At 42.7% G+C, this 17416-nt stretch overlaps 1 protein-coding gene across 2 annotated transcripts in view; it reads right to left on the bottom strand.

The window, feature by feature from the left end:
* Window positions 1–17416, bottom strand: part of LOC139751558 (uncharacterized) — a 346101-nt gene that overhangs the window by 136708 nt on the left and 191977 nt on the right. For both annotated transcript variants that reach the window (XM_071667109.1, XM_071667108.1), the window contains one exon: window positions 229–410. In XM_071667109.1, the coding sequence (XP_071523210.1) occupies window positions 229–410 (182 nt within the window). The remainder of the gene's footprint in view (window positions 1–228; window positions 411–17416) is intronic.

A 17416-nucleotide genomic window follows, 5' to 3' on the forward strand; every position in this document is an offset into this window, starting at 1 on the left:
ATATCAAATGGCAAGCTTTCCTTCTGACAATCCTATGCTTTCCCAGTAATGCAAACTTGTAGGGAAAGGGCAAGGAAATCAAATAACACATAAAAGAAATTCATAATGTTACAAACATTTGAATGCACTGACATCAGTATCTTCTCTGTCAATTCATTTATCACATCATATTTACTTAAAATAGAGACAACTAGAATAAATAAAAACATAATATATAAGAACTGAAACCTTCTGTGGTGATTAGTATAGGTTCCTGAAGAGGGATATCTGGAAGTGGTATGGATCTTCTACGCAGAGCCTGGCGATGAGGAGAGTGCATGTGGGATAACATGTGTGCCTTGCGGTGTGAGACTGTGCGAAACACCTTGGGACACTGTGAACATGGGTATGGCTTCTGACCTGTATGTAACCTGCAGAGAATAACGACAGTTTGTACTCTATGATGAAGCAACATATTAAATAAAAGGAAAGAAAAAGGTAATGCTGAAATACATATTCCTGAGAAGAATGGAAACTTTGTAAACAAGATCCTGGAGTAGAATAAGACAGTATATCCAGTACATACAAATACATGCATATCATTATCACCATCATCATAAAACCCCAGGATCACCTTTATGGGGTCTTTGCAGCTTAAAGGCTGCACTCCATGTATAAGCAAGATGATGGACCCCTTTGGAGCAAGAGGTTCCTTGATGATACTGGGTTGTATTCCTAAATCCAATGATGATATAACCTTGTTGAAGGTTAACTCTCACTCAGGATGAAATCACATGCAAGCAAAGTCCACCAACATTTTAATCCATTAAACAACTCCAGGACCTGAATAATGAGGTTCCTGCACTCCTCTCCATATATCCAAAAATTCAGTATATCCTTTTCAGCTCTTTCATACATACTTATCTAAATAAATAATTTCATATTCAGTTCTCCCACCACATATTGTGATGAAACATTCAATTTCCAACATTTCCACCCTCTTTCATAATGTTTTATCTAGAGCCCATGCCTTGCAACCATAAACAATGTAAGGAATTCTATAACATCAAATACATTCATTTTTGTCCTCTAGCTCCTATGGTTTTATCTGCTGCCATATCCATCCCAGTATATGTAAAACACTCCACTTCCTCCAGTTTCACTCTATTCAAATTCACACTCCAACAAATCTGTCTATCTCCACTGCTAATCTTAATAACATACTTTCATTCCTATCAACTCTCAACTTTCATGTTTCACAAATTCTCCTAAAATCAGAAACCTACTTTGACAATTTCTCACATGAAACAGCCACCAAACCTGTCTCATCAGGATGCCTGATCCTCTCTCCAAGACCCTCAGATGCTCTATGGAAGGTATTAAGAGTATATGGTGTGGGAGGCAAGTTGCTAGAAGCAGTGTAAAGTTTTTATCAAGGATGTAAGGCATGAGTACGAGTAGGAAGAGAGGAAAGTGATTGGTTCTCAGTGAATGTCGGTTTGCGGCAGGGGTGCATGATGTCTCCATGTTTGTTCAATTTGTTTATGGATGGGGTTATTAGGAAGGTCATTGCAAGAGTTTTGGAGAAAGGGTCAAGTATGCAGTCTGTTGTGGATGAGAGGGCTTGGGAAGTAAGCCAGTTGTTGTTCACTGATGATACAGCGCTAGTGACTGATTCAGGTGAGAAACTGCAGAAGCTAGCGAATGAGTTTGGTAAAGTGTGTGAAAGAAGAAAGCTGAGAGTAAATGTGAATAAGAGCAAGGTTATTAGGTACAGTAGGGTAGAGGGACAAGTCAATTGGGAGGTAAGTTTGCATGGAGAAAAACTGGAGGAAGTGAAGTGTTTTAGATATCTGGGAGTGGACTTGGCAGCGGACAGAGGGTGGGGGAGGGGGCGAAAATTCCGGGAGCCTTGAAGAATGTGTGGAAGTCGAGAACATTATCTCAGAAAGCAAAAATGGGTATGTTTGAAGGAATAGTGGTTCCAACAATGTTGTATGGTAGCAAGGCGTAGGCTATGGATAGAGTTGTGCACAGGAGGGTGGATGTGCTGGAAATGAGATGTCTGAGGACAATATGTGGTGTGAGGTGGTTTGATCGAGTAAGTAATAATAGGGTAAGAGAGATGTGTGGTAATAAAAAGAGTGTGGTTGAGAGAGCAGAAGAGGGTGTTTTGAAATGGTTTGGTCACATGGAGAGAATGAGTGAGGAAAGATTGACCAAGAGGATACATGTGTCAGAGGTGGAGGGAACTAGGAGAAGTGGGAGACCAGATTGCAGGTAGAAAGATGGAGTGAAAAAGATTTTGAGTGATCGGGGCCTGAACATGCAGGAGGGTGAAAGGCGTGCAAGGAATAGAGTGAACTGGAACGATGTGATATACCGGGGTCAACGTGCTGTCAATGGATTGAACCAGGGCATGCGAAGCGTCTGGGGTAAACCATGGAAATATATATATATATATATATATATATATATATATATATATATATATATATATTGGATTATGTGTTAATTGACAGGCGTGCGAAAGAGAGACTTTTGGATGTTAATGTGCTGAGAGGTGCAACTGGAGGGATGTCTGATCATTATCTTGTGAAGGCTAAGGTGAAGATTTGTATGGGTTTTCAGAAAAGAAGAGTGAATGTTGGGGTGAAGAGGGTGGTGAGAGTAAGTGAGCTTGAGAAAGAGACCTGTGTGAGGAAGTACCAGGAGAGACTGAGTACAGAATGGAAAAAGGTGAGAACAATGGAAGTAAGGGGAGTGGGGGAGGAATGGGATGTATTTAGGGAATCAGTGATGGATTGCACAAAAGATGCTTGTGGCATGAGAAGAGTGGGAGGTGGGTTGATTAGAAAGGGTAGTGAGTGGTGGGATGAAGAAGTAAGAGTATTAGTGAAAGAGAAGAGTGAGGCATTTGGACGATTTTTGCAGGGAAAAAATGCAATTGAGTGGGAGATGTATAAAAGAAAGAGACAGGAGGTCAAGAGAAAGGTGCAAGAGGTGAAAAAAAGGGCAAATGGGAGTTGGGGTGAGAGAGTATCATTAAATTTTAGGGAGAATAAAAAGATGTTCTGGAAGGAGGTAAATAAAGTGCGTAAAACAAGGGAGCAAATGGGAACTTCAGTGAAGGGCGCAAATGGGGAGGTGAAAACAAGTAGTGGTGATGTGAGAAGGAGATGGAGTGAGTATTTTGAAGGTTTGTTGAATGTGTTTGATGATAGAGTGGCAGATATAGGGTGTTTTGGTCGAGGTGGTGTGCAAAGTGAGAGGGTTAGGGAAAATGATTTGGTAAACAGAGAAGAGGTAGTGAAAGCTTTGCGGAAGATGAAAGCCGGCAAGGCAGCAGGTTTGGATGGTATTGCAGTGGAATTTATTAAAAAAGGGGGTGACTGTATTGTTGACTGGTTGGTAAGGTTATTTAATGTATGTATGACTCATGGTGAGGTGCCTGAGGATTGGCGGAATGCGTGCATAGTGCCATTGTACAAAGGCAAAGGGGATAAGAGTGAGTGCTCAAATTACAGAGGTATAAGTTTGTTGAGTATTCCTGGTAAATTATATGGGAGGGTATTGATTGAGAGGGTGAAGGCATGTACAGAGCATCAGATTGGGGAAGAGCAGTGTGGTTTCAGAAGTGGTAGAGGATGTGTGGATCAGGTGATTGCTTTGAAGAATGTATGTGAGAAATACTTAGAAAAGCAAATGGATTTGTATGTAGCATTTATGGATCTGGAGAAGGCATATGATAGAGTTGATAGAGATGCTCTGTGGAAGGTATTAAGAATATATGGTGTGGGAGGCAAGTTGTTAGAAGCAGTGAAAAGTTTTTATCGAGGATGTAAGGCATGTGTACGTGTAGGAAGAGAGGAAAGTGATTGGTTCTCAGTGAATGTAGGTTTGCGGCAGGGGTGTGTGATGTCTCCATTGTTGTTTAATTTGTTTATGGATGAGGTTGTTAGGGAGGTAAATGCAAGAGTTTTGGAAAGAGGGGCAAGTATGAAGTCTGTTGGGGATGAGAGAGCTTGGGAAGTGAGTCAGTTGTTGTTCGCTGATGATACAGCGCTGGTGGCTGATTCATGTGAGAACATGCAGAAGCTGGTGACTGAGTTTGGTAAAGTGTGTGGAAGAAGAAAGTTAAGAGTAAATGTGAATAAGAGCAAGGTTATTAGGTACAGTAGGGTTGAGGGTCAAGTCAATTGGGAGGTGAGTTTGAATGGAGAAAAACTGGAGGAAGTAGAGTGTTTTAGATATCTGGGAGTGGATCTGGCAGCGGATGGAACCATGGAAGCGGAAGTGGATCATAGGGTGGGGGAGGAGGCAAAAATCCTGGGGGCCTTGAAGAATGTGTGGAAGTCGAGAACATTATCTCGGAAAGCAAAAATGGGTATGTTTGAAGGAATAGTGGTTCCAACAATGTTGTATGGTTGCGAGGCGTGGGCTATGGATAGAGTTGTGCGCAGGAGGATGGATGTGCTGGAAATGAGATGTTTGAGGACAATGTGTGGTGTGAGGTGGTTTGATCGAGTGAGTAACGTAAGGGTAAGAGAGATGTGTGGAAATAAAAAGAGCGTGGTTGAGAGAGCAGAAGAGGGTGTTTTGAAGTGGTTTGGGCACATGGAGAGGATGAGTGAGGAAAGATTGACCAAGAGGATATATGTGTCAGAGGTGGAGGGAACAAGGAGAAGAGGGAGACCAAATTGGAGGTGGAAAGATGGAGTGAAAAAGATTTTGTGTGATCAGGGCCTGAACATGCAGGAGGGTGAAAGGAGGGCAAGGAATAGAGTGAATTGGAGCGATGTGGTATACCGGGGTTGACGTGCTGTCAGTGGATTGAATCAAGGCATGTGAAGCGTCTGGGGTAAACCATGGAAAGCTGTGTAGGTATGTATATTTGCGTGTGTGGACGTATGTATATACATGTGTATGGGGGGGGTTGGGCCATTTCTTTCGTCTGTTTCCTTGTGCTACCTTGCAAACGCGGGAGACAGCGACAAAGTATAATAAAAAAAAAAGAAAAATTCCCTGGGGATAGGGGAGAAAGAATACTTCCCACGTATCCCCTGCGTGTCGTAGAAGGCGACTAAAAGGGAAGGGAGCGGGGGGGCTGGAAATCCGCCCCTCTCTCTTTTTTTTTTTTTTTTTTTTTTTTTTTTTCCCAAAAGAGCAAACAGAGAAGAGGGCCAGGTGAGGATATTCCCTCAAAGGCCCAGTCCTCTGTTCTTAACGCTACCTCGCTATCGCGGGAAATGGCGAATAGTATGAAAAAAAAAATACATATATATATATATATATATATATATATATATATATATATATATATATGGGAGTATACGTATGTAAGTGGGAGAGATGGCCAGAGAGCGTTATTGGATTGTGTGTTAATTGACAGGCGCGCGAAAGAGAGACTTTTGGATGTTAATGTGCTGAGAGGTGCAACTGGAGGGATGTCTGATCATTATCTTGTGGAGGCTAAGGTGAAGATTTGTATGGGTTTTCAGAAAGGAGAGTGAATGTTGGGGTGAAGAGGGTGGTGAGAGTAAGTGAGCTTGGGAAGGAGACTTGTGTGAGGAAGTACCAGGAGAGACTGAGTACAGAATGGAAAAAGGTGAGAACAATGGAAGTAAGGGGAGTGGGGGAGGAATGGGATGTATTTAGGGAATCATTGATGGATTGCGCAAAAGATGCTTGTGGTATGAGAAGCGTGGGAGGTGGGTTGATTAGAAAGGGTAGTGAGTGGTGGGATGAAGAAGTAAGATTATTAGTGAAAGAGAAGAGAGAGGCACTTGGACGATTTTTGCAGGGAAAAAATGCAATTGAGTGGGAGATGTATAAAAAAAAGAGACAGGAGGTCAAGAGAAAGGTGCAAGAGGTGAAAAAGAGAGCAAATGAGAGTTGGGGTGAGAGAGTATAATCAAATTTTAGGGAGAATAAAAAGATGTTCTGGAAGGAGGTAAATAAAGTGCGTAAGACAAGGGAGCAAATGGGAACTTCAGTGAAGGGCGCAAATGGGGAGGTGATAACAAGTAGTGGTGATGTGAGAAAGAGATAAAGCGAGTATTTTGAAGGTTTGTTGAATGTGTTTGATGATAGAGTGGCAGATATAGGGTGTTTTGGTCGAGGTGGTGTGCAAAGTGAGAGGGTTAGGGAAAATGATTTGGTAAACAGAGAAGAGGTAGTAAAAGCTTTGCGGAAGATGAAAGCCGGCAAGGCAGCAGGTTTGGATGGTATTGCAGTGGAATTTATTAAAAAAGGGGGTGACTGTATTATTGACTGGTTGGTAAGGTTATTTAATGTATGTACGACTCATGGTGAGGTGCCTGAGGATTGGCGGAATGCGTGCATAGTGCCATTGTACAAAGGCAAAGGAGATAAGAGTTAGTGCTCAAATTACAGAGGTATAAGTTTGTTGAGTATTCCTGGTAAATTATATGGGAGGGTATTGATTGAGAGGGTGAAGGCATGTACAGAGCATCAGATTGGGGAAGAGCAGTGTGGTTTCAGAAGTGGTAGAGGATGTGTGGATCAGGTGTTTGCTTTGAAGAATGTATGTGAGAAATACTTAGAAAAGCAAATGGATTTGTATGTAGCATTTATGGATCTGGAGAAGGCATATGATAGAGTTGATAGAGATGCTCTGTGGAAGGTATTAAGAATATATGGTGTGGGAGGCAAGTTGTTAGAAGCAGTGAAAAGTTTTTATCGAGGATGTAAGGCATGTGTACGTGTAGGAAGAGAGGAAAGTGATTGGTTCTCAGTGAATGTAGGTTTGCGGCAGGGGTGTGTGATGTCTCCATTGTTGTTTAATTTGTTTATGGATGGGGTTGTTAGGGAGGTGAATGCAAGTGTTTTGGAAAGAGGGGCAAGTATGAAGTCTGTTGGGGATGAGAGAGCTTGGGAAGTGAGTCAGTTGTTCTTCGCTGATGATATAGTGCTGGTGGCTGATTCATGTGAGAAACTGCAGAAGCTGGTGACTGAGTTTGGTAAAGTGTGTGAGAGAAGAAAGTTAAGAGTAAATGTGAATAAGAGCAAGGTTATTAGGTACAGTAGGGTTGAGGGTCAAGTCAATTGGGAGGTAAGTTTGAATGGAGAAAAACTGGAGGAAGTAAAGTGTTTTAGATATCTGGGAGTGGATCTGGCAGCGGATGGAACCATGGAAGCGGAAGTGGATCATAGGGTGGGGGAGGGGGCAAAAATTCTGGGAGCCTTGAAGAATGTGGAAGTCGAGAACATTATCTCGGAAAGCAAAAATGGGTATGTTTGAAGGAATAGTGGTTCCAACAATGCTGTATGGTTGCGAGGCGTAGGCTATGGATAGAGTTGTGCGCAGGAGGATGGATGTGCTGGAAATGGGATATTTGAGGACAATGTGTGGTGTGAGGTGGTTTGATCGAGTGAGTAACGTAAGGGTAAGAGAGATGTGTGGAAATAAAAAGAGCGTGGTTGAGAGAGCAGAAGAGGGTGTTTTGAAGTGGTTTGGGCACATGGAGAGGATGAGTGAGGAAAGATTGACCAAGAGGATATATGTGTCGGAGGTGGAGGGAACGAGGAGAAGTGGGAGACCAAATTGGAGGTGGAAAGATGGAGTGAAAAAGATTTTGTGTGATCGGGGCCTGAACATGCAGGAGGGTGAAAGGAGGGCAAGGAATAGAGTGAATTGGATCGATGTGGTATACCGGGGTTGACGTGCTGTCAGTGGGTTGAATCAGGGCATGTGAAGCGTCTGGGGTAAACCATGGAAAGCTGTGTAGGTATGCATATTTGCGTGTGTGGACGTGTGTATATACATGTGTATGGGGGTGGGTTGGGCCAACTCTTTCGTCTGTTTCCTTGCACTACCTCGCAAACACGGGAGACAGCAAAAAAAAAAAAAAAAAAAAAAATATATATGGGAGTAAACTCAGGGGTTAGTGAGAGGACAAGAGCAAGGGAAGGAGTAGCACTACTCCTGAAACAGGAGTGGTGGGAGTATGTGATAGAGTGTAAGAAAGTAAACTCTAGATTGATATGGGTTAAACTGAAAGCGGATGGAGAGAGATGGGTGATTATTGGTGCGTATGTACCTGGGCATGAGAAGAAAGACCATGAGAGGCAAGTGTTTTGGGAGCAGCTGAATGAGTGTGTTAGTGGTTTTGATGCACGAGACTGGGTTATAGTGATGGGTGATTTGAATGCAAAAATGAGTAGTGTGGTAGTTGAGGGAATAATTGGTATACATGGGGTGTTCAGTGTTGTAAATGGAAATGGTGAAGAGCTTGTAGATTTATGTGCTGAAAAAGGACTGGTGATTGGGAATACCTGGTTTAGAAAGAGATATATACATAAGTATACGTATGTAAGTAGGAGAGATGGCCAGAGAGTGTTATTGGATTATGAGTTAATTGATAGGTGTGCGAAAGAGAGACTTTTAGATGTTAATGTGCTGAGAGGTGCAACTGGAGGGATGTCTGATCATTACCTAGTGGAGGCAAAGGTGAAGATTTGTAGAGGTTTTCAGAAAAGAAGAATGTTGGGGTGAAGTGAGTGGTGAGAGTAAGTGAGCTTGGTAAGGAGACTTGTGAGGAAGTACCAGGAGAGACTGAGTACAGAATGGAAAAAGGTGACAACAAAGGACGTAAAGGGAGTGGGGGAGGAATGGGATGTATTTAGGGAATCAGTGATGGCTTGCGCAAATGATGCTTGTGGCATGAGAAGCATGGGAGGTTGGCAGATTAGAAAGGGTAGTGAGTGGTGGGATGAAGAAGTAAGATAATTAGTGAAAGAGAAGAGAGAGGCATTTGGACAATTTTTGCAGGGAAATAATGCAAATGAGTGGGAGATGTATAAACGAAAGAGGCAGGAGGTCAAGAGAAAGGTGCAAGAGGTGAAAAAGAGAGCAAATGAGAGTTGGGGTGAGAGAGTATCATTAAATTTTAGAGAGAATAAAAAGATGTTTTGGAAGGAGGTAAATAAAGTGCATAAGACAAGGGAACAAATGGGAACTTCAGTGAAGGGGGCTAATGGGGAGGTGATAACAAGTAGTGGTGATGTGAGAAGGAGATGGAGTGAGTATTTTGAAGGTTTGTTGAATGTGTTTGATGATAGAGTGGCAGACATAGGGTGTTTTGGTTGAGGTGGTGTGCAAAGTGAAAGGGTTAGGGAGGATGATTTGGTAAACAGAGAAGAGGTAGTAAAAGCTTTGCGGAAGATGAAAACCATCAAGGCAGCGGGTTTGGATGGTATTGCAGTGGAATTTATTAAAAAAGGGGGGTGACTGTATTGTTGACTGGTTGGTACGGTTATAACGTATGTATGATTGATGGGGAGGTGCCTAAGGATTTTCAGAATGCTTGCATAGTGCCATTGTACAAAGGCAAAGGGGACAAAGGTGAGTGCTCAAGTTACAGAGGCATAAGTTTGTTGAGTATTCCTGGGAAATTCTATGGGAGGGTATTGATTGAGAGGGTGAAGGCATGTACAGAGCATCAGACTGGGGAAGACAAGTGTGATTTCAGAAGTGGTAGAGGATGTGTGGCTCAGGTGTTTGCTTTGAAGAATGTATGTGAGAAATACTTAGAAAAGCAAATGGATTTGTATGTAGTATTTATGGATCTGGAGAAGGGATATGACAGAGTTCATAGAGATGCTCTGTGGAAGGTATTAAGAATATATGGTGTGGGGGGCAAGTTCTTAGAAGCAGTGAAAAGCTTTTATCGAGGATGTAAGACATGTGTATGTGTAGGAAGAGAGGAAAGTGATCAGTTCTCAGTGAATGTAGGTTCGCGGCAGGGGTGTGTGATGTCTCCATGGTTGTTTAATTTGTATATGGATGGGGTTGTTAGGGAGGTGAATGCAAGGGTTTTGGAAAGAGGGGCAAGTATGCAGTCTGTTGTGGATGAGAGAGCTTGGGAAGTGAGTCAGTTGTTGTTCGCTGATGATACAGTGCTGGTGGCTGATTCATGTGAGAAACTGCAGAAGCTGGTGACTGAGTCTGGTAAAGTGTGTGAAAGAAGAAAATTGTGAGTAAATGTGCATAAGAGCATGGTTATTAGGTACAGCAGGGTTGAGGGTCAAGCCAACTGGGAGGTAAGTTTGAACGGAGAAAAACTGGAGGAAGTGAAGTGTTTAGATATCTGGGTGTGGATTTGGCAGCGGATGGAACCATGGAAGCGGAGCTGAATCATAAGGTGGGGGAAGGGGTGAAAATTCTGGGAGGATTGAAGAATGTGTGGAAGTCGAGAAACTTATCTCGGAAAGCAAAAATGGGTATGTTTGAAGGAATAGTGGTTCCAACAATGTTGTATGGTTGCGAGGTGTGGGCTATGGATAGAGTTGTGCGGAGGAGGGTGGATGTGCTGGAAATGAGATGTTTGAGGACAATATGTGGTGTGAGGTGGTTTGATCGAATAAGTAATAACAGGGTAAGAGAGATGTGTGGTAATAAAAAGAGTGTGGTTGAAAGAGCAAAAGAGGGTGTTTTGAAATGGTTTGGTCACATGGAGAGAATGAGTGAGGAAAGATTGACCAAGAGGATATGTGTGTCAGAGGTGGAGAGAATGAGAAGTGGGAGACCAAATTGGAGGTGGAAAGATGGAGTGAAAAAGATTTTTAGTGATCGGGACCTGAACATGCAGGAGGGTGAAAGGCGTGCAAGGAATAGAGTGAATTGCAATGATGTGGTATACCAGGGTCGACGTGCTGTCAATGGATTGAACCAGGGCATGTGAAGCGTCTGGGGTAAACCATGGAAAGTTCTGTGGGGCCTGGATGTGGAAAGGGAGCTGTGGTTTCGGTGCATTATTACATGACAGCTAGAGACTGAGTGTGAACGAATGGAGCCTTTGTTGTCTTTTCCTAGGGCTACCTCGCACACATGAGGGGGGAGGGGGTTGTTATTTCATGTGTGGCAGGGTGGCGATGGGAATGAATAAGGACAGACAGTATGAATTATGTACATATATATATATATATATATATATATATATATATATATATATATATATATATATATACATATGTCTGTGTGTATATATAAATGTATATGTTGAGATGTATAGGTATGTATATTTGTGTGTGTGGACGTGTATGTATATAAATGTGTATGTGGGTGGGTTGGGCCATTCTTTTGTCTGTTTTCTTGCACTACCTCACTAATGCAGGAGACAGCAGCAAAAAAAAAAAAATATTTATATATATATATATCTATATATATTTTCTTTCTTTCTTTCATACTATTCACCATCTCCCATGGTAACGAGGTAGCGTTAAGAACAGAGGACTGGACCTTTGAGGGAATATACTCACCTGGCCCCCTTCTCTGTCCCTTCTTTTGGAAAATCAAAATAAGCAAGAGGGGAGGATTTCCAGCACCCCCCCCATTCCCTTACCTTTCAGATGCCTTATACGACACGTAGGGAATATGTGGGAGGTATTCTTTCTCCCCTATCCCCAGGGATAATATATATATTTTTTTTTTTTGCTTTGTCGCTGTCTCCCGCATTTGCGAGGTAGCGCAAGGAAACAGACGAAAGAAATGGCCCAACCCACCCCCATACACATGTATATACATACGTCCACACACGCAAATATACATACCTACACAGCTTTCCATGGCTTACCCCAGACGCTTCACATGCCTTGATTCAATCCACTGACAGCACGTCAACCCCGGTATACCACATCGCTCCAATTCACTCTATTCCTTGCCCTCCTTTCATCCTCCTGCATGTTCAGGCCCCGATCACACAAAATCTTTTTCACTCCATCTTTCCACCTCCAATTTGGTCTCCCTCTTCTCCTTGTTCCCTCCACCTCCGACACATATATCCTCTTGGTCAATCTTTCCTCACTCATTCTCTCCATGTGCCCAAACCATTTCAAAACACCCTCTTCTGCTCTCTCAACCACGCTCTTTTTATTTCCACACATCTCTCTTACCCTTACGTTACTTACTCGATCAAACCACCTCACACCACACATTGTCCTCAAACATCTCATTTCCAGCACATCCATCCTCCTGCGCACAACTCTATCCATAGCCCACGCCTCGCAACCATACAACATTGTTGGAACCACTATTCCTTCAAACATACCCATTTTTGCTTTCCGAGATAATGTTCTCGACTTCCACACATTCTTCAAGGCTCCCAGAATTTTCGCCCCCTCCCCCACCCTATGATCCACTTCCACTTCCATGGTTCCATCCGCTGCCAGATCCACTCCCAGATATCTAAAACACTTCACTTCCTCCAGTTTTTCTCCATTCAAACTCACCTCCCAATTGACTTGACCCTCAACCCTACTGTACCTAATAACCTTGCTCTTATTCACATTTACTCTTAACTTTCTTCTTCCACACACTTTACCAAACTCAGTCACCAGCTTCTGCAGTTTCTCACATGAATCAGCCACCAGCGCTGTATCATCAGCGAACAACAACTGACTCACTTCCCAAGCTCTCTCATCCCCAACAGACTTCATACTTGCCCCTCTTTCCAAAACTCTTGCATTCACCTCCCTAACAACCCCATAAACAAATTAAACAACCATGGAGACATCACACACCCCTGCCGCAAACCTACATTCACTGAGAACCAATCACTTTCCTCTCTTCCTACACGTACACATGCCTTACATCCTCGATAAAAACTTTTCACTGCTTCTAACAACTTGCCTCCCACACCATATATTCTTAATACCTTCCACAGAGCATCTCTATCAACTCTATCATATGCCTTCTCCAGATCCATAAATGCTACATACAAATCCATTTGCTTTTCTAAGTATTTCTCACATACATTCTTCAAAGCAAACACCTGATCCACACATCCTCTACCACTTCTGAAACCACACTGCTCTTCCCCAATCTGATGCTCTGTACATGCCTTCACCCTCTCAATCAATACCCTCCCATATAATTTACCAGGAATACTCAACAAACTTATACCTCTGTAATTTGAGCACTCACTCTTATCCCCTTTGCCTATGTACAATGGCACTATGCACGCATTCCGCCAATCCTCAGGCACCTCACCATGAGTCATACATACATTAAATAACCTTACCAACCAGTCAACAATACAGTCACCCCCTTTTTTTATAAATTCCACTGCAATACCATCCAAACCTGCTGCCTTGCCGGCTTTCATCTTCCGCAAAGCTTTTACTACCTCTTCTCTGTTTACCAAATCATTTTCCCTAACCCTCTCACTTTGCACACCACCTCGACCAAAACACCCTATATCTGCCACTCTATCATCAAACACATTCAACAAACCTTCAAAATACTCACTCCATCTCCTTCTCACATCACCACTACTTGTTATCACCTCCCCATTTGCGCCCTTCACTGAAGTTCCCATTTGCTCCCTTGTCTTACGCACTTTATTTACCTCCTTCCAGAACATCTTTTTATTCTCCCTAAAATTTAATGATACTCTCTCACCCCAACTCTCATTTGCCCTTTTTTTCACCTCTTGCACCTTTCTCTTGACCTCCTGTCTCTTTCTTTTATACATCTCCCACTCAATTGCATTTTTTCCCTGCAAAAATCGTCCAAATGCCTCTCTCTTCTCTTTCACTAATACTCTTACTTCTTCATCCCACCTCTCACTACCCTTTCTAATCAACCCACCTCCCACTCTTCTCATGCCACAAGCATCTTTTGCGCAATCCATCAATGATTCCCTAAATACATCCCATTCCTCCCCCACTCCCCTTACTTACATTGTTCTCACCTTTTTCCATTCTGTACTCAGTCTCTCCTGGTACTTCCTCACACAAGTCTCCTTCCCAAGCTCACTTACTCTCACAACCCTCTTCACCTCAACATTCACTCTTCTTTTCTGAAAACCCATACAAATCTTCACCTTAGCCTCCACAAGATAATGATCAGACATCCCTCCAGTTGCACCTCTCAGCACATTAACATCCAAAAGTCTCTCTTTCATGTGCCTGTCAATTGACACGTAATCCAATAACGCTCTTTGGCCATCTCTCCTACTTACATAAGTATACTTATACATATCTCGCTTTTTAAACCAGGTATTCCCAATCATCAGTCCTTTTTCAGCACATAAATCTACAAGCTCTTCACCATTTCCATTTACAACACTGAACACCCCATGTATACCAATTATTCCCTCAACTGCCACATTACTCACCTTTGCATTCAAATCACCCATCACTATAACCCGGTCTCGTGAATCAAAACCACTAACACACTCATTCAGCTGCTCCCAAAACACTTGCCTCTCATGATCTTTCTTCTCATGCCCAGGTGCATATGCACCAATAATCACCCATCTCTCTCCATCAACTTTCAGTTTTACCCATATTAATCGAGAATTTACTTTCTTACATTCTATCACATACTCCCACAACTCCTGTTTCAGGAGTACTGCTACTCCTTCCCTTGCTCTTGTCCTCTCACTAACCCCTGACTTTACTCCCAAGACATTCCCAAACCACTCTTCCCCTTTACCCTTGAGCTTCGTTTCACTCAGAGCCAAAACATCCAGGTTCCTTTCCTCAAACATACTACCTATCTCTCCTTTTTTCACATCTTGGTTACATCCACACACATTTAGGCACCCCAATCTGAGCCTTCGAGGAGGATGAGCACTCCCCGCTGTCTCCCGCGTTTGCGAGGTAGCGCAAGGAAACAGACAAAAGAAATGGCCCAACCCACCCCCATACACATGTATATACATACACGTCCACACACGCAAATATACATACCTACACAGCTTTCCATGGTTTACCCCAGACGCTTCACATGCCCTGATTCAATCCACTGACAGCACGTCAACCCCGGTATACCACATCGATCCAATTCACTCTATTCCTTGCCCTCCTTTCACCCTCCTGCATGTTCAGGCCCCGATCACACAAAATCTTTTTCACTCCATCTTTCCACCTCCAATTTGGTCTCCCACTTCTCCTCGTTCCCTCCACCTCCAACACATATATCCTCTTGGTCAATCTTTCCTCACTCATTCTCTCCATGTGCCCAAACCATTTCAAAACACCCTCTTCTGCTCTCTCAACCACGCTCTTTTTATTTCCACACATCTCTCTTACCCTTACGTTACTTACTCGATCAAACCACCTCACACCACACATTGTCCTTAAACATCTCATTTCCAGCACATCCACCCTCCTGCGCACAACTCTATCCATAGCCCACGCCTCGCAACCATACAACATTGTTGGAACCACTATTCCTTCAAACATACCCATTTTTGCTTTCCGAGATAATGTTCTCGACTTCCACACATTCTTCAAGGCTCCCAGAATTTTCGCCCCCTCCCCTACCCTATGATCCACTTCCGCTTCCATGGTTCCATCCGCTGCCAGATCCACTCCCAGATATCTAAAACACTCTACTTCCTCCAGCTTTTCTCCATTCAAACTTACCTCCCAATTGACTTGACACTCAACCCTACTGTACCTAATAACCTTGCTCTTATTCACATTTACTCTTAACTTTCTTCTTTCACACACTTTACCAAACTCAGTCACCAGCTTCTGCAGTTTCTCACATGAATCAGCCACCAGCGCTGTATCATCAGCGAACAACAACTGACTCACTTCCCAAGCTCTCTCATCCACAACAGACTTCATACTTGCCCCTCTTTCCAAAACTCTTGCATTCACCTCCCTAACAACCCCATCCATAAACAAATATATATATATATATATATATATATATATATATATATATATATATATATATATGTATTTATTTATTTATTTTGCTTTGTCGCTGTCTCCTGCATTAGCGAGGTAGCGCATGGCAACAGATGAAAGAATGGCCCAACCCACCCACATACACATGTATATACATACACGTCCACACACGCAAATATACACATGATACATGCCAATGTACACATATATATACACACACAGACATATACATATATACACATGTACATAATTCATACTGTCTGCCTTTATTCATTCCCATCGCCACCCCACCACACATGGAATAACAACCCCCTCCCACCTCACGTGTGCGAGGTAGCGCTAGGAAAGGACAACAAAGGCCCCATTTGTTCACACTCAGTCTCTAGCTGTCATGTTATAATGCACCGAAACCACAGCTCCCTTTCCACATCCAGGCCCCACAGAACTTTCAATGGTTTACCCCAGACGTTTCACATGCCCTGGTTCAATCCACTTACAGCACGTCCACCCGGTATACCACATCGTTGCAATTCACTCTATTCCTTGCACGCCTTTCACCCTCCTGCATGTTTAGGCCCCGATCACTCAAAATCTTTTTCACACCATCTTTCCACCTCCAATTTGGTCTCCCACTTCTTGTTCTGACACATATATCCTCTTGGTCAATCTTACCTCACTCATTCTCTCCATGTGACCAAACCATTTCAAAACACCCTCTTCTGCTCTCTCAACCACATATACACACATATATATATATATATATATATATATATATATATATATATATATATATATATATATATATATATATATATTTTTTTTTTTTTTTTTGCTTTGTCGCTGTCTCCCGCGTTTGTGAGGTAGCGCAAGGAAACAGACAAAAGAAATGGCCCAACCCATCCCCGTACACACGCAAATATACATACATATATATATATATATATATTTTCTTTTTTTTCATACTATTCGCCATTTCCCGCGATAGCGAGGTAGCGTTAAGAACAGAGACCTGGGCCTTTGAGGGAATATCCTCACCTGGCCCCCTTCCCTGTTCCTTCTGTTGGAAAATTAAAAAAAAAAAAACGAGTGGGGAGGCTTTCCAGCCCCCCGCTCCCTTCCCATTTAGTCGCCTTCTACAACACGCAGGGAATACGTGGGAAGTATTCTTTCTCCCCTATCCCCAGGGAATATATATATATATATATATAAATATATATATATATATATATATATATATATATATATATATATATATATATATATATATATATATATATATATTATTTTTTTTTATTATACTTTGTCGCTGTCTCCCGCGTTTGCGAGGTAGCGCAAGGAAACAGACGAAAGAAATGGCCCAACCCCCCCCCATACACATGTATATACATACGTCCACACACGCAAATATACATACCTACACAGCTTTCCATGGTTTACCCCAGACGCTTCACATGCCCTGATTCAATCCACTGACAGCACGTCAACCCCGGTATACCACATCGCTCCAATTCACTCTATTCCTTGCCCTCCTTTCACCCTCCTGCATGTTCAGGCCCTGATCACACAAAATCTTTTTCACTCCATCTTTCCACCTCCAATTTGGTCTCCCTCTTCTCCTCGTTCCCTCCACCTCCGACACATATATCCTCTTGGTCAATCTTTCCTCACTCATTCTCTCCATGTGCCCAAACCATTTCAAAACACCCTCTTCTGCTCTCTCAACCACGCTCTTTTTATTTCCACACATCTCTCTTACCCTTACGTTACT

Source organism: Panulirus ornatus, chromosome 11, assembly GCF_036320965.1.
Source record: "Panulirus ornatus isolate Po-2019 chromosome 11, ASM3632096v1, whole genome shotgun sequence".
NCBI lineage: Eukaryota > Metazoa > Arthropoda > Malacostraca > Decapoda > Palinuridae > Panulirus > Panulirus ornatus.